At 40.6% G+C, this 18,017-nt stretch overlaps 1 protein-coding gene across 2 annotated transcripts in view; it reads left to right on the forward strand.

The window, feature by feature from the left end:
• col5a3a (collagen, type V, alpha 3a) overlaps nt 1–11,854 on the forward strand; it is a 71,414-nt gene extending 59,560 nt beyond the window's left edge. For both annotated transcript variants that reach the window (XM_044050720.1, XM_044050721.1), the window contains 17 exons: nt 63–170; nt 270–323; nt 411–464; nt 561–614; nt 1,129–1,182; nt 1,287–1,394; nt 1,474–1,527; nt 1,628–1,681; nt 1,775–1,882; nt 1,976–2,029; nt 3,332–3,367; nt 3,817–3,870; nt 3,973–4,273; nt 5,155–5,267; nt 5,446–5,514; nt 8,705–8,938; nt 9,903–11,854. In XM_044050720.1, coding sequence (XP_043906655.1) covers nt 63–170; nt 270–323; nt 411–464; nt 561–614; nt 1,129–1,182; nt 1,287–1,394; nt 1,474–1,527; nt 1,628–1,681; nt 1,775–1,882; nt 1,976–2,029; nt 3,332–3,367; nt 3,817–3,870; nt 3,973–4,273; nt 5,155–5,267; nt 5,446–5,514; nt 8,705–8,938; nt 9,903–10,049 — 1,656 coding nt within the window. In that variant the 3' untranslated portion in view covers nt 10,050–11,854. The remainder of the gene's footprint in view (nt 1–62; nt 171–269; nt 324–410; nt 465–560; nt 615–1,128; nt 1,183–1,286; nt 1,395–1,473; nt 1,528–1,627; nt 1,682–1,774; nt 1,883–1,975; nt 2,030–3,331; nt 3,368–3,816; nt 3,871–3,972; nt 4,274–5,154; nt 5,268–5,445; nt 5,515–8,704; nt 8,939–9,902) is intronic.
• The last annotated feature ends 6,163 nt before the right edge of the window (nt 11,855–18,017 follow it).

An 18,017-nucleotide genomic window follows, 5' to 3' on the forward strand; every position in this document is an offset into this window, starting at 1 on the left:
AACATCATCCGTTTGTTTGCTTTGTATATAAATGTTTGTGAACTCCGCTCCTGTCGTGCCAGGGTACTAAAGGTGACGTGGGGGAAAAGGGAGACTCTGGTCCCCCTGGTGCGGGCGGGCCTCCGGGAACCAGAGGAGTACCAGGCGAGGACGGGTCCAAAGGCAATCTCGTGAGTCCTGTCTCTCTGGTTTATTGACATTTTCTCGCTCTGATTGTCAGATGAATTTGTTAATGTCACACATACTGTACGGTGTTTTTTTGCCCATAGGGTCCTATTGGATTCCCAGGAGACCCAGGACCCTCTGGAGAGCCCGGCATCAATGTGAGTATTGTTGTAATGTTTATTTTATGAGTAATTACTATTCATTTATGTTGCATAACGTTTCCCTCGTGACATTTCTTTATTCAGGGGATAGATGGTGGTCCAGGACCTAAGGGAGACAGCGGAGAGCTTGGCAAAGCTGTAAGCACTGTTTTTGTTTCGTTATCTTCTGAAAGTTTGAATTGAAAGTATTTTTGTTTTAACTTCAAACTTCTTTCTTTCTTTTTTTATTCGTAGGGACCCCCAGGAGCCTCTGGAGAGCCAGGTCCTTCAGGACCTCCTGGACGAAGGGTGAGCGTAGTGAATTATGAGCCCCATTTCTACCAAGTGGTGCAGTTTCATTCACGTTGGTATAATATTGTGTAATTGTTTGAAATTGTGAAGGATACCAAATAACTATTCTGTTGCGGTAGCTAAAAGGTTGGAGATTAACAAACGTCTGTTAGGCTTTAAGGCCACTTATGTTTCCTTTTTAAGAAGCAATGACGGCACACACCAGTGTTCACTGTGTCACATTTGTGTTATGTGTCACACTGCTATGATGTCACACGATTCATGTCATTCAATTACTTGGAAGCATATTGCATGCATATTCAACTTTAAAGAAATACAACACAGCAGTTTGTCTGTGTTTACACTGTTTCAATATGTTTTATTTATCTTGCTAATTCAGAGAAACAAAGCCTTTTTTAGTTGAGGCATTTTGTAGGAGTGCATTGTACTGCTTGGTGGGAATGGGAAAATGCAGCTCCTGTGTATGAGAATGTCCATTATCATCACAGCAACACTCTTTGCCTACCCTCAGGGTCATGTAGGTGCTGCGGGAACAGAAGGGAAGCAAGGCATGAAGGGAGCCAAGGTAGGAATGAGGACTCAATCGGTGGTTACATTTATGAATTTTAAACAAAATATTTCGATCAGATTTTTCCTAATCATTGTCACCCTCTCTCTCTTTGTCTACAGGGGACAATGGGAAGCCAAGGTCCTCCAGGTAAAACAGGCCCAGTGGGACCCCAAGGACAGCCAGGAAGAGATGGTCCAGAAGGGCTACGAGGCATCCCAGGACCAGCGGTTAGTGCACACTGCGAACCCTCAACATGATCACAGTACAATAAAAACAAACGTCATCAATTCCTGCCTTTATTTTCAGGGTGAACAAGGGTTAAATGGGCCACCAGGACAATCTGGACCACCAGGACCAATGGTAAGCCTCATACCTAGAGTTCATCTCATGATGATAAATGTGTATTTCATAAACAGCATTATTGTGACTATCTTACTAACACATCTGGGTTTGCTAACAGGGGCCACCAGGGCTTCTCGGACTGAAAGGAGACTCTGGAGTGAAGGGAGATAAAGTGAGTGTTTAGCTTTTAGCCCAGAGGAAAATTCTACTGCGCCATACTTTAAACCTTGGAAACAATGCTGATGAATCACATCTGTGTCTGCAGGGTCATGGTGGTTTGATTGGTCTAATTGGCCCCCCAGGAGAACACGGAGAGAAGGGAGACAGAGGCCTGCCAGGGATGGAGGGCAGACATGGGCCTAAAGGAGATGTGGTACTTACACTGTAGTAGCAACATGACGCATCTCATGCATTCAATTACAAATAAATGAGTTCTCCAATAAGGTTTGCTTGTTTTCATGTGTAGGGTGTGACAGGAATCGCAGGTCCCACTGGTCCACCAGGACCACCTGGACTGTCAGTAAGTGACACAACCTTCTATGATTAATATTAGTACTTATTCATGTCCGATACCCAGGATTGTATTGATATCAATTTTGAGAATCATAACCTTTCAGACTTTGAGCATTGTATAGTTTATGATGCTGTGTATGGTATTCATACTGACACTGAGTATCATTTCTGAAACCAAGTATCGTATCGATCATGATACTCAGTATCGTATTGATTCTGATGTTGAGTATTGTATCAATAATGACTCTGACAATTATATTGTTTCTGATATTGAATATCATATTAATACCAATATTGAGTATTGTATCGACAATGATTCTGAGAATAATATCGTTTCTGGTACTGAGTATCGTATCGATACCGATGATGAGTATCATTTCTGATACTGAGTATTGTATCGATACCGATGATGAGTATCATTTCTGATACTGAGTATCACATTGATGCCAAAATTGAGTGTTGTATCGACAATGATTCTGAGAATAATATTGTTTCTGATAATCAGTATCATATTGATTCTGATATTGAGTATTGTATCAATAATGACTCTGACAATTATATCGTTTCTGATACTGAGTATCGTATCAATACTCTTCTTGTATCGTATCAATACCATTCTGAGTTTCTGATATTGAGTATCATATCAATACTGATACTGAGTATTGTATCTATAAAAATAATGAGAATCAAATCGATACTGACTCTGAGAACTATATCATTTCTGATATTGAGTATCACATAGATACTGCTACTAAATATCTTATTGGCTCATTCATAATAGAGTTTCCAGCTACAATAGATGCCATACAATGAGTGTTTCCATCTCTACTCCTCCACTATATGATCGGATCCATTACTGTCCTATAAAAGCACCCGTACGACGGCACATTCATTCATTACCATAACCGTAAATGCAGGGTCACTGTGGTATTGAAACAATAATATTTAATGAGTACAATGAGAAACCTGTCAGGAGGAAAAACTCCATCACTGACTGATGTTCAGCGCAATAAGGGATTATGAAAAATTATTGCCATCTTGGATAAAGAGGAAGGGAAACTCATCTGTCTTCTCATGATGTTGTTGTGGAAATTCCGGTTGGAAGAAGATGCTGAAAGAGAGTTTAAAAAATGAGTCTGTTGAATTGTATTTTACTATCTGCTGCATCTTGTTTATGCAGATATAAATGCAAACGCAAATTTTGGTATTAAAGATTCGATGTAACAACAAACATACTGTTGATAGTTTTACTTGCTTACTTGTGTAATAACACACTTTGCAAGTTTAAATATTTTATTTTCCGTTTTAGGGGTCTATCGGTGAGAAAGGATCAAAGGGGGACATGGTGAGTCCAGTAATATGTCTTTGTTGTTTATATATTATGCTATTTCTACACTCAGGCCTCTGATTTGTGAGCATTTAAAGTGAAAGAGTGAAAAAAAGTGTGTTTGTTGGCTTAATCATTATGCTATATTGTGTTTGCCACATGTCTCGGGAACTCAGGACATGCCGTTCAACCACTCCTTGTCCTGTGTGTGTGATTTTTTTCGTTGGGTCCTTTTAATAGGATTTGGTTCTGGTGTTTGTGTGTGTGTGTATGTGTGATGTAATGAAAACCACTATAGTTTGTCTTGAGGCTCTGACCACAGAGTGCTGATGCACAAAGCTGGATAATCCTATAAAGCAAGCAGACATATCAGTCTGGTTGAAGCTGGGGTTTAACCAAGTGGTGTGAGGGAGATTCCAGGTGAGCGCTGATTGACACACAAAGTTCTGTCCTCTTTTGTTCTCCAGGGTATCGTTGGCCCTCGAGGAGATCGAGGTCCTGCTGGAGCCCCAGGACTCCCGGTGAGTACATCTTGTGATCCACATCATGATCTTCTCAATGTGCCAACTTTATCCTCTTCCTCTCTCATTCACCTCTCACTCAACTCTCCGTGCTACGTTCAGGGACCCCCGGCAACAATGATTGAGCCACTGCCTCTCAGGGACGGCCGGCGGAAGAAAAGGCGGCACTCCGAGCGGGCAGCAGGAGCAGCCCCATCTGGGGAGGAGGAGGTGCATCTGGGCATGGAGGAGTTCCTCCAGGGAGATCAGCCTCTCGAGGACCCAGAGGGAATGGAAGAAGTCTTTGCTTCTCTCTCGTCTATGAAGAACGACGTGGAGTTGATGAGGAAGCCTTTGGGGACCTTCGAGAGCCCCGCTCGCACCTGCAAGGAGCTCATGATGGTTCAGCCCAGCTCCAAAGATGGTTAGCGAACACCGTATTCCACTTTAGAAGCCGTGTCCAAGAAAATCTCTCGTCTAGGAAATATGGGACTTGTGTCAGACATTCCAAAAAATTCCTCGTCATTTACAAATTTTACATTCTGTACACGGGCTGTAATTTAAATTTGTTTTATTACATCTTAATACATTATTTTATGCTTATTTGAAGCTAATCACATAACTTTCATAAAAAATTCCTCTCAGGCTATGTGCAGTACCATCATGGGCCACCAGGGGGATATAGACTGTGGGAATCGCTGATGTTGGTCTGGTCAGAGTGATGTTGTTGCAGACATGTATATAAAGACAGACTTTGCATTTCAAGCCAAAAATATTCGTCCTATGACAGCAGCCATATTGTGCATCAGTGTCTGTGGAGACATGATTTTAAAGTTGAGTCGTTGTGGCAACAATCCCGAGTCTTAGCCAGTTTAGACATACATCAGTGATGATATAAGAATGAGCTAAAAGGTCAGAAGCCATTTTTGGAAAATAACTGTTTTGTTTTGTGTTGACTTTTTTGACTTTCGTTTGTACGTATGTCACGTGACCCTTTAGGTGCCGTTGTTCACACAAGAAACAACAATGGTGAAATATAGGAGCAGTTATGAGACTGGAACGTTTTTTTGTACTTGCAAACTTGAGGCCAATAAGAATAATCGAGCACCTTCCACAAACATAAAGGAGGCGGAGTTTGTGACCCATACTGCAGGCAGCCTGCAGGGGGCCATTGAGACGCTCTGGTTTCACGTTTGAGAAGAAGAAGCCGTCTTGTCGTCATCCGTCTCTATAAACAGTCTCTGGCTGTTCCATGTTAACACCCGGTGTTGGATTGACACGTGTTCTCTTTTGTGCGCTCTGTAGGAGACTACTGGATAGATCCGAACCAAGGCTGTCACCGCGACTCCATCAAGGTCTACTGTAACTTCACCGCTGACGGAGAGACCTGTCTGTACCCTGACAAGAGGATTGAGATAGTAAGTCCTCCGGTGTCTTTCTGTCAGCCTGTACAAAGCCGACCTCATCATACAACATCAGAGCTCAGAACTGCCTTAATCCCTTGAGCCCTAAAATTTCACTCAACATCCTCCTTCTCTCCCTCTGTGTGTGTGTGTGTGTGTGTGTGTGTGTGTGTGTGTGTGTGTGTGTGTGTAGGTGAAATTAGCAGCGTGGAACAAAGAGAAGCCAGGAAGCTGGTACAGCCAATACAGGAAAGGCAAACAGGTACAAAAAAAACCAACTCACCTCCTGTTATTAATTTTAGATAGCTCCTAATGCCAGAGAATTATTTCCAGCTAAAGTACTCACCCAGTTTCACAGGGACTTTGCAAAAGCAAAGCTGCCAAATGCCTGTGGCCCCAAACTGAGCGGGGGCCCCCTGAGTATCTTAAGTTTCTTTTCAGATTTGCACTGAAGTCCAGACATTTTCCTGAAAGTGACCAGAAGGGCTGGACACTGTGTGATGTCCACAAAAAATGTTTAAAAGAAGTTGCTCTGGGCTTTTCAGCACTGAAGTTATATTTCTGGGTTCCTGTTGCATTCAGGCCTTATCCATATGGAAACAGAAATGGCCCTTTACCATCTTTGTATCTGTCTTCTTTTTTTAAATGTTTCCCGTAAAAACGTTGCATCGTTTCAAGAAATGTCACGTAGTCCGTATGCCAGGCCTATAGGTGGTGCCGTCACGTTTACTACACAAATACACCAAAAACAGTTGGTGTAATTTTTTACGTGTATTAGTTGTATACATGAAGTCGCAAGGGTCCCGTTTTCCAAAAGTAGCATTTCACTGCCTCCAAAACACCAGTTCCATGTGGATTCAAAGCTGATACGGTAAAAAAAAACTTAAACTCATTTTTGGTACTGCCAACTATTTTATTTTCTTTAACTGGAAAAGGTTTTCCTCAACATTAACTGAATCTGAAGTTCATATAAAAGAAAAAAAAGAAGCTTTATTCCACAAAAAGAAAAACGTGGATTCAATTGCACGACTCGGGAGACGAAGTGAAAAATAAGCAAACTTTTATTTTCGACAAAAAAAACAAAAAACTCTCCTAAGAGGGAAGAACTACCCCTTAAATTAAATGCTAACAGTGTGTGATAGACCAACCTCTGTATAAACTATTAAAGGATAAACATTGTTGTATTGTGGCTTTGCTCCAGTTTGCTGTATCAGCCCCCTTCCACTCTTTCACCCAGGGTCCCCAAACTCCCTTGTAACGCCTCTGTGTGTTGTTTGTGTGCATGATTGACAAGAACGTGTAGGCATTTGTGTGTCCGTGTGTGTGTGCACTTGACAACATTGTTAATTGTGGATTTGCTCGCTATGTAATTTGGTATTAATTCATTAGTCAATGTGCAATTAGAGAGGCAGATATTGTCAGCAGTTGCTCTCAGGAGTCAGAGCGACTCTCACAAAGTCGCTGGCAGCTCCGCCGCATCGATTTGTATTCAGGGCAGCGAGCGCTCGGAGCGCCGCACCTGATCAGAGGTCTCACGACCCTCTCAGATAATCACAGAGCTGCCAGCACAACTACAATTCGCCGAATTTCTCGCACAGAATGTTTTCGATTTCTTCTTCTTCCCTAATATCCTCGCCTTCAACTTTATTTTCCCTGTCCCCTCTGATTCTGCGGCGATGTCGCTGTGACTTCTATTTTTATTATTCCTGCTGAAAAGAATTCCTGTCCCCTATAAACTCACTCGTTGGTAGATTGGTATTTGTAATTTAAAACCCAGGAAACACGATTAGAAACAAGGAATATGCTGATTTATTAGGTGCTGTTATTGACCTCCCTGCAAATAAGACACTTGCTGATACAGACACTGAAAAAGAGTCTTGAATAAGTAGTTTTAAAAAGAGGCTAAAAGGCTCCAAATCATATTAAATGTTATCCCGGAAAAGTTTTTATTGAGCTTTTGAATATTCAGACATAAAGTGATAAAAGTAATAAAAATATAATTTTTTTTTGTCTGTATCTCCTAGACTTTGATGGGTCAACAAATATTTATTCAAAATTGTAATTAGATTCAGTTTGGGTTTTTGTGAAGTTGCCTGGGGGAGACTGAATAATTGAGATGAAGCTGTGATTTCAAACAATCAAATTGGCAAAATTGTTAAGGCCCTTTTTTTGTTGCTGCTCTTGTTGTTTTTTTCATTCATGATGGAAACACTTCTGTAAGTCAGCAACCTTGGTTCAGAATGTACAGGATGATGTCATGTGGTAATGCTTGATCACATCATCAAAATTTAACCAAATCTGTTTTTAGCATCAGAATAATTGCAAATAAGAAATGGAAATAGTCTTCTATAGTTGGGAAGATTAAACATAGGGCAGAAGTAACACCTAAATGAATTTAATTAATTAAAAGCTAAGTTGTTTTCATTTAACTTCCTAACTTCAGTTTGAATAACTGAAGTATTTTGTCTTTAATCTGAGAAGTTAACCCTTTAACACCGAGCGTATTGCAGATGACGCGTTCGCGCAAGCGCACTCTGCATTACCGTAATTATGCGACGGTTAGTGCTAGCGGTTTCTGAAAGCTGAGAAGTTGTGATTATTACGGTAATTTCACTCTCGCTGTTGCAGGAAGCCGGCGAATCAGCGTCTTTGTCACCAGAAAGGGAAAAAGTGGGAAAAGCTTCTGTACATAATTACATTTTTTTGTCCTGAGAGAGACAAAAAGTAATTTCTTTTTATTTTAACCATGTGTTATGCTGTTCATATTTCAAATTTAACATACAAAATCTGTTGGGCATGTACAACTGCAGTGTTTTTCTAAATAAATATTTTCGTTTTTCTTCATTTTAAATTGTTAAAACAGTATTTTCACATGCAGTAAATTGTAAATGACTGATTTTGGAAAAATGGCCTAAAGCACTTAGTTACAGGACATGTTCTGGTCCTTTTATCGTTAAAATAAGCACCACCAATGTCCAGACGGACATTTTGGACATTGGGTTAGGTGTTAAAGGGTTAACACCGCACATTATCGCAGACGACAATGCAAGTGCACTTTGCATTACTGTAAGTACACAAGTTTCTGAAAGCCGAGAAGTTGGTTATTACGGTAATTTCACGCGAAAAAACGTTTAAACACAAAGTTTACATTTTTCATAAATTGTTAATACACCATTTTTACATGGCAGTAAATTGTAAACTTCTATATATTGAAAGTTATTCTGGAATAATGTGCAAAAGCACTTATTTACATTGCATTTTCTGGCCCTTTTATGGTTAAAACAAGCGAAAAAAAAAGTCCAGATGGACATTTTGAGGCTTAGGTGTTAAAGGGTTAATGTCTCAATCACTAGATTCATCTCCTCTTCCGCAGACAGATATTTGTTTATTGTCTCCCTCACTGTGTGGACATTAACATTCTCCGTCTGCCTCTGTGTGTCCGTGTCGTCCAGTTCTCCTACAGTGACAGAGATGGAAACCCCGTCCATGTGGTTCAGCTGACCTTCCTCAAACTACTGAGTGCCACGGCCACGCAGCGCTTCACCTACACCTGCCAGAACTCGGCCGGTTGGTTTGACAGCACGTCCCGCTCTTATCAGCGCGCCCTCCGCTTCCGGGGCAGCAACGACGAGGAGCTGACGCACGCCAAGAGCCCGTTCATCACCGCCGTGCATGATGGATGTCAGGTCAGTTGCCAGGGATGGAGACGAGAGCTGGCCACACAGGACATGGCTCCAAATTGAAAATCGCGTTTGTGTTTCTATCTTGTTTGGTGATTCATTAGTGGCTGATTATCACATTATTGACTTGAATATAGTGTTATTTCTGTTGTATGTAGAAGTTAATTTATTCTTATTCAAAGAAAAACTAACATTTTAGTCAAGAAATTTAAGCATTTTACTTAATTAATTAATTAAATAAATATATTCAAAGTTCAGTCCGTCATTCCCGAGGTTTCTATTAAAATCTACAGCAAACTGTATCTAAACCAGCAATTACGAGAAAATGTGCAACCGTGTGCGCTTCCATCCACTGATGTGAAGTGAATATTGGGAGTCAGTTCACCAAGAAAAAGCAGTAGGTGGCACTAAAGTCCACAGAACGACAAGAAGGTGCAAAATGAATGTAGAACGTGGACGAAGATTAAGAAAAGAACAGAAAGTTCAAAGATCTCACTACCTGTGTTTCCCATTTTAAGTCCCACCCACTGTGGTCAGTGCATTTCTCTGTGGGCAGGTTTAGGGATAGTTAACACTACACTAGCATTGACAACACAGATATTAAACATTATTATATAAAATAAAAACACAACCTTTCTTTTTTATTACATGTTTGGAGACGGTGAAACGTCACACTTTGACTTCAACTCCACGATCATCAGCGTTAGCGGTTTGTTTCAGTTTCAGCTGTATTTTAAATCCAGCGTTACTAGCGTTAGCTTAGCGTTTTTTTCTCGTGGTTTCTTTTTCTTCCGTAACTTCGTAGATTAACCTCACCTGACCGCACCGCGTAAAGAGATTAGTCTTCTTCTTAACCCTTCGATGAAAGTGCCCGCAGATCTTTGTCACATCGACTTTTATTTACTTAACATCTCGTCTTCGTCAGTGAAAAAGGGTTGATGACGGACGTTTTTTACGTTAATCTCCCCAGTTCCGCAAAGGTCAGGAAAGGACCGTCCTCCAGATCGACTCCCCCTCGGCAGAACTGCTCCCCATCATCGATGTGGCGGCGGGCGACTTTGGCGGCGGCCAGCAGAAGTTTGGATTCGAGGTCGGACGAGTTTGCTTCAACGGTTAACGTTCATTCGGAACCTGAACGGCAAGTTTTTCATCCAAAAAAAAGAAAGAAAGAAAAGAAAAGAAACTGGACTTTGACCACTTTCGCCGCCCCGAGCAATATTTATTACACTCATGTTCATGTATGTGGTGGGTTTGTGGTATTTAAGACTCTTCGACAGCCAATGACATCGGCTTCACAGCGGCGAGGAGAAGGAGGAGGACACGCAGCAGTGGGCACAAAGCACATTCACCAAAGGGAAAAGTTCCAGTTAAACATATTTAATTCTCTATTTTGTTTTTTGTCACTTTTTTTTTTTTTTTGAACGTTCACGAGGACCAGCGCCACTCGGCGGCGACCGCTCGCGGAACGCGATGCGGTCCGTCCTCCGGCGGGTACGAGTCGGTTAAGAGTGGGACTCCTCAGATCACGGATGAACTCGTTGCTACCTAATGTTTTACAAAGACTTTGGACTGAATGAATCAGAGGCATCCTCATCGGCTCATTTGCATGTGCAGATTTCTCCCGTAATGACAATCGCATAAGTAGTCGTGCACTAGTCTGGCATATTAATTCCACACAAGCCCGCCGTAATTAATTTCCTGTGTGCAGGAATGATAAATTGTCCTTTTTACCCTTCAACTGCAGTTTTCTCATTGAATTAGCTTGATTAGTATTCAATCGGCGTAGCTAGTTACTGAACCCGACACTTACTTGAATGGATAAGGCTGTTTCCTTTATTGGACGGCTTCCCACCGCGGGTTTGATAATAAGCTTTTTTTTCGAGTCCTCCGTGTTTCCACACACTGCAGTTTCTCCATGTGTCACTTTCACATTCACACGTTTTTTTTTCTTCTTCTTCTTCTTCTTCTACTGCAGCGCGTACCTGCGGTGACATACCTCAGCATGTAGGTTGGGGACATTTCAGGGCAAAGAATTAAGAGCGAGCTCATCACTTACACAGAGACATAAAAAAAAAAGAAGGCGTTTCGTAATTGCTGACAAATCCTGGTTTCTCCACTCTTCCGCCCGGCTCCGTTTTGTTGTGTTCAGACTCTCTGTTGAATATGTTGCTGTTCGGTTGACATGATTTGCTCTTCAGTGGTGCTAAAGAAGATTGTGTTATTTTTGTGTCGCTGTGTTTTTGTGTGTGTGTGTGTCTGTCTGTGTGTGTGTCTCTGTGGGCAGAATTATGACAGGACAGGAGAGGAGAGGAGAGGAGAGGGAGAAGGGTTATTGCTCCTCCAGCAGCATGAAAAACAGCCAGAAGCTTCAAACTAGTCTTCTGTTTGACAAGAGTATTACGGCCATACTGAAGTAAAAACATATCTAAGTCGTAATATATCAGGAAAAAACTAATATGAACACCTTTTTTTCTTTAGTGGCAAACGCCTCCGACGCCATACAGCTTCAGTTACTCATAAGTATCCATACGCTGAAGTGTAACTTGACATCTTGTGTCATGTTGCAGCTCAGATTTAGCAAGAAAATAATATTACAACCTTTTCCATGTAATATTACAACTTAAATCGCAAAAGCTTGATTTTTTTTTTTCTTCAGTGTGTTTTGTTTTTCTGCACATGAGAGCGATGTTATCGCGAAGGAGAATCTCCACTCTTAAAATAATACGCTATACACACATACACTAAAGGTTATCGCAACAGAAGTCGATAATATCGATAATCGTCATGTTGACAATGTTCAGATGAATCCACACTTCCGTGTCCAGGCGATAATTATTGCGATAATTGTCCGACAAAGATAGATGTTTTATGATTTATGAAAAAACGCGACCATCAAACATTTCTCAAATGTGAGGTTTTTTTTAAAAAGGTCCGATATAAAGACGGAAGTCTTCGCTCTAAAGCGAAAGTTAGAGAAACGATTTTAATGTGGTTTTAAATGAGTAAAAAAAAAAACATGGAGAGACGACGTTAAATGTTCGCTCGATGCATAAACACGACGAGGCGACGACCGTTGTCATTGATTTGTCAACAGTCGACTGCTTTGTGACGCCGTGAATTCTATTTTTACGGTTGATTTTCCATTTGTCTTCGTGCTCTGTTCGCCTCCTCTAACTCAAACCGTAGACTTGTGTTTCCAGCACGTTGGCTCTCACTCTTCGCTCCATTAGCATTTCAAACTCTTCTCCTCCTGTCCCGTCCTGCGCTGCCCCTCCTGTGTATATTGTTGTTGTACTAATTTTATATAGTGTACAGTTATTCTGAGGACTTTATGAGCAATAATAACCTGTTGCCGGAGATAGAAAAAACAAATGTATTTGTGCGAATAAAACAAAAATCAAAGAAAAAAGAAATGGTCCCGTCGTGCTTTTCCCTCGATGTCCAGAGTGTGATGAGCAAACAAGGATCTCCCATTACCAACTAGTTCTGCAACATTCGCTCAACAAGCCTGCAATCAGCGTCCCCCCACGCAGCTGATGTTATCAACCCTGATTTGCTCCACACTTCATTTATTTCAATTAGTCCCCGTTTCAGTCCTCGAGAGGGAAGGTGGGGAGGAAAAGGAAGGATGGGAGGATGGATGGAGGGCGAGAACAAGAGAGGAGGCACGTCGGGAGAAGATGCAGCTGCTCCGTTTGGCAAGCTGTGCTCGTTTGCCGCGCGGCGCATCCGCTCGCGGCAGACAAAAAGAAATGGCGGAATGCTCCGATGGCAATTTCTTTTCTTTCTTTCTTTCTTTTTTTTTTTTATCTGATAATTTCATTATAACCCCGTATACACTCTGTCTCTGTGTCGTTTCTGTCGTTACCAAACACAGACAGTAATTGCTTTCTGCTCACACACACACACACACACACACACACTGTAAAGCTTACTCTCTCATACATAGTGAAGTACAAGGCACTCATCCCCTCTGGGGCCCCGATTGTTCAAGGTTAGCATCAATAGATGAAGGTTACCGTGTTAGTTTCTCCCTTCCTTTCTGCTATCTTCCACCATTTGAATTTTAACCACACTAAGCTCTTGACCAGGAAAGGTCATCTGTCGCCACTATCTCATGATAATGATAAAGCGGGAGAGCCGTGCGTGTGACTGTCAACGCACGGCTCCCCCCCCACCCCCGCGTGAACACCATTGCGTCTGCACCGTTGTGAAACAACAGCATTTCTGTATTTCTGCACAGGTACGTACAACTGTTTTATCTTGATGACATCAGACTGGACTAGTAGCTGCAGTAGGTAAATCTTCAGGTCATTATAATGTTTTGGCCTAAGCCCCTCCCACTAGATGAGCGCATGCGGTGTGAACAAATGACAATGTTCACACCGCATGTGCGTCTCGTGCACTCTCGCTTATTTTTCACTTCACGCGTGATTTATTATGTACATTGTCTGACTCTCTTTTTTTTTGTCTGACTCTGAATTTTAGGTTTCTCTACAGTGTAAAAGCCGTGGTTTACTCGCGCGTCAGAGTCCTGTAGTATCCCACTTCACCATCGGGTGGTGGTACAAGTCTGGACGTAGGGAATATGACGCATTCCGAAGAAGATAACGACGCTACAGCTCCCTCGGACACGTCGGGTTTGAAACCAGCGCCTTAAAGCAGTCATTCCCAAAGCTAGAAACCTTTGACCTTTTCCCCAAAGGGACATGGACATGCAGCTGCTAAGGAGAACAACCAACAGGAGGCGCCCTCCCTCCCCCTCCGTCTCTCTGAACTGTATTTTAATCGACCAACGTCTCTGTCACAGGCGAGTTTTCCCCAGAGATGGACACAGAAGAGTCTGAAGGAGGTAGGAAATGAATTGATTTACATGAACACATGAAACTCGTGTTGCATTGCATAGAAAATCTTCATTTTTCAGTTTAACCCTCAGAACACGGAGCATTTCGGCTGCTTCTTTGCATTGCTACGTTTAAACGTACAAACCTGAGCAAAAAGTACCCAAAATTAAAAAAAATATGACTAACTTTATAAAATGTGGAAATAGTTCTCAGTTCAAAGTTCACTTTCTTATGAACAAAAATTATTTTTTGTGATTTCTGCACAATTATTGTTAGTTTATATCGTTACTAAAAATGTGATATAAAATGAGTCATTGACTTTGACTCGACTCAACACCAAAAACCCACATTTTTAAAGCCTGAATGGCAAATTTTACATTGCATATTTAATGATATAAAGTAGCGATAACTGTGCAGAAGTCACAAAAGAGAGCGTTTTTATTTTTTCTTTAGTTTCATAACGGGCTTATTAAAACGAGCCCTTTAAGCCGAACTTTGAAACTGTGACATATTTCCAAATTTTGCAAATCCGATTTTATATAGTTGATAAAAATGAAAAAAAAACAATATTATGATTATTATTATTACTATTGTTATTATTATTATTGTTATTATTATGATTATTGTTGTTATATTTTAGGTCCAGTGTGTAAGAATTAGTGACATCTAATGGTGAGAGACAACTGACTCTTCTTTCCCAAGTGTGTCAATACAGAAACGCTTCCTGCTTCTACATTGGTTTATATGGGCGGAGCTATTCTTCATAAACTTAATTTCTTTTAAACATCAAATCAGCCTTCAGTAGAACCTAAAAGCAAGGCCCTTCCAAAAATGACATGTAATTGTCTTGTTCTACTTACAAAGTGCTTACAAAGCTGTAAGTTGTGTATTTGAAAGCAATTGCACATGAATATAAACAAACTTGTGTTCAATTTCTGCCTCCATATTACAGAGGGGAGCTTTAGACTGGTGCGTCACAGACAGTTTGTCACAGAACATCAGAAACACACCCTCCGTTCTCCCGGTGTAAAAACCCTGTAATTAAAAAACAACACAGAAAGACGACATCTCGTTCCATTCAACTCGAGATAAGAGAATGAACGCACACACACACACACACACACACACACGCTGCTGTTTCTAAATCACTGTAGTGTTTGCCCGAACCCTTGGCTTACATCAACTGCTCTCTGCAAAGATTCCCTTTTTATTGTTATATATTATGATTTTATGATGATGATAAAACCCATTTGATTTGATACGGAAGAGGTCGAGGGCGCGATCATTAAGAGCACAGAGGGACAGTTTTATTGGACAGAAAATATTGCTTTCTGAATTATTATTTCAACAAACTGATACGCGGAACACAAGCTATCGACGGGGAGCGCGGCCTTTGTCCGTCGATGTCCAAACATCTGTCATTTATCAGTTGACTGTATGTGGTGGTTCTGCATATTCAGTGTGTTAAATATAGTCAACAATATTCAGCACTTTTGCTGTTTGGAGGGAGAACTGGGACGCACGCGGTTTACCTGTTGTTGTGCTGTGAATGAGGACATCGGACAAAAATAACATTCTAACTGTGTGCTACAGTTTTAATGTTTTCACCCAAAATATTCCATTATCTGTTTGCTGGAAGGAATCTAGGTTTTCATTTCAGCGTTTTTAATATTTCACTCTTGCTGGTAAAGGTGAAAAACCTGATGCATGTTGTCACGTTTGTGGTTGGTTGTAATGAGTTTTTGTTTTTTTTCTTTTCAACAAAAAACTGAGTAGATTTTCTTGTATTTGTTTGAATAGTTCATTAGAATAATGCAAACATCGTTCAACCTTTGTGTTTAAATTAAAATGATTGACTTCAGTCAAGACAACATGGAAGATTAGCTTTGTTTCAACTGACAGTGTTCAGTTCTTGGTCAGTTCTTGGTCAGTTTAAATACTGATAACTCGTGATATTAAGTTGAAATTTCATAACTCGTTCATTCATGTTTAAGAACATGAAACACATAAGTAACAATGACTTTAAAGTCATAAGATATCACAATAAATTCACAATTCTTTCCTTTGTCGTTTTCCCCTTGTCTTCTGTTTAAGTTTAGATTAGATTCATCATGTGTAATAATTCTAATATTTCTCTATATAAATATATATATATATATATATATATATATATATATATATATATATATATATATATATATATATATATATATATATATAAATATATACATATATATATATATATATATATATATATATATATATATATATATATATATATATATATATATATATATATATATTACATATATATCGCTTATATACATATATATATATCGCTTTGTATTTATATTTTTATATTCATTTGTCACTCATTCATTCACAGGGATGCAACAGCACCAAACAAAGAGAACAGCTGATATATGTGTATATATATATATATATATATATGTATATATATATATATAAATATATATATATATACATATATATGTCTATATATATATATATATATATATACATATATATATATATATATATATATATATATATATATGTATATATACAACGTTCCCCCCTCAATGTTGTGTTGTCTTGTGATGGACTATCTTCTCACGCCGAGCCGAGCGCGTCACAAAGTCACAGTGAGAAACGGACAAATAACACAGATTAAAGAGCGACACAGAGATTCAGCAGGAAAATCAACGTTCCCCCTGATCTCTGCGACATCTGTCCAAATCTGGATGTTGTGTCGGAACAGATAACAAAATTATTTTCCACACCACTGATGTTTGCATCATTTGGTTCGACATGTAGCCGTACATTCTCACAGGCCTGTACACAGGTTGTGTTGGAATGTTGTGTTGATCTCGCACATTAGTGTGCGTGCCAGCACCTCCCCTGCCAAATCCCATCCACAGCTCCTTTATCTCGGAAAAAGGGTGGAGGGAGTCATTTCCGCAGATGCCTCCTCTATCAGAGGCGCTTATCGACAAAGCTAACATTAGTAAAGCAGTTTGAAGGAATGACTTGAGGCGAGGGAGGGCAACAGAAAGCCCGTGGGCAGGTGGACGTGGAGGTTGGTGATGGTTCCAAAGCTCAAAGCCCCGTTGTGTCTGGGAGAGTGTCAGATGATAATCTGGCAGACAGAGAGCCGAGATTCAAGCGCTCAAACACCCGCGCCACATCCGACAAACACACACACACACACACACCTTACGCCACATGTGATTCCATCATAGTACGGTGAGATGATGGTGCAACTCTGCTCTTGTTTACCATAACTGCACATTTTTAAAGCCATGTTTGACATCATCGGTTTCATCATGCATGTTATTTGTCCTATTTGGTAACCGTAAAATATAAAGCCAACCCTCTGATCGCACGTTGGTAATGGCTCGCTCCAGTTCCGGAAGCTCCCGCAGGATCTTAACATCCTAGGCTGACGTTCTCATGATCCTTTCGACTTTGGATCATACATTTCCGATGCATGATCACAGATTTGACACCGACGCCACGTTTGTTCGCTCTCCAGGAAACACCTGAGCTCTCTCCCATCGGACCTAAGCATCCCCTCACTAACTCGTTAGCGTTGTGTTATTGTGCTCTTCTTAGACGGATACTTCACACCACACTGGACAACATAGAAGACAACACAACATACAACAAAGGAGGACGTCCAGCAGCTCTTTTTTCCTGCTCGGTTTGTCTCAAAAAGACTTCAAGCTTTTTTATGGAAATAGACTGCGGGCGTTGAAGAAACACCGGTCACAAGAGACAATCAGCCGACTGTCTGTCCGGACCCGGTCTACCCCAAATGAAGGGTGCCAAAGAATGGAACTTTCAGGGCTACAGTAACCCTGTAAAGTGATAGAATTCTCTTGTCTGACTTCACTGGGTAATGTCTTACTTATCGCCTGAGTAAATGAGAAAAAATTTCAAATCATCTAAATGTCAGCATCCTTCTCTGCTCTGAGACGACGGGGAGGCGGGGCGTGTCCTGAACACTCTCTCACACACATACTGGTCTACATAGTGGCTTTAGTGGGGACCAAAGTCCACAAACATCTCTATTTGCTATAGTGTTTTGTGCAGAATATAAAGGTGTAAGAGATCAGTCCACAAAGATTGAGTTATATATATCAGAGAAGCTCGAATCCTTACAATAGTAAAAAAATTATGGAAACAGCTATCAATTTTACACGATCAAAGCGATAAAAGCATGTACAATAAACATGTTT

This window comes from Solea senegalensis, linkage group LG19, assembly GCF_019176455.1.
Source record: "Solea senegalensis isolate Sse05_10M linkage group LG19, IFAPA_SoseM_1, whole genome shotgun sequence".
NCBI classification, from domain to species: domain Eukaryota; kingdom Metazoa; phylum Chordata; class Actinopteri; order Pleuronectiformes; family Soleidae; genus Solea; species Solea senegalensis.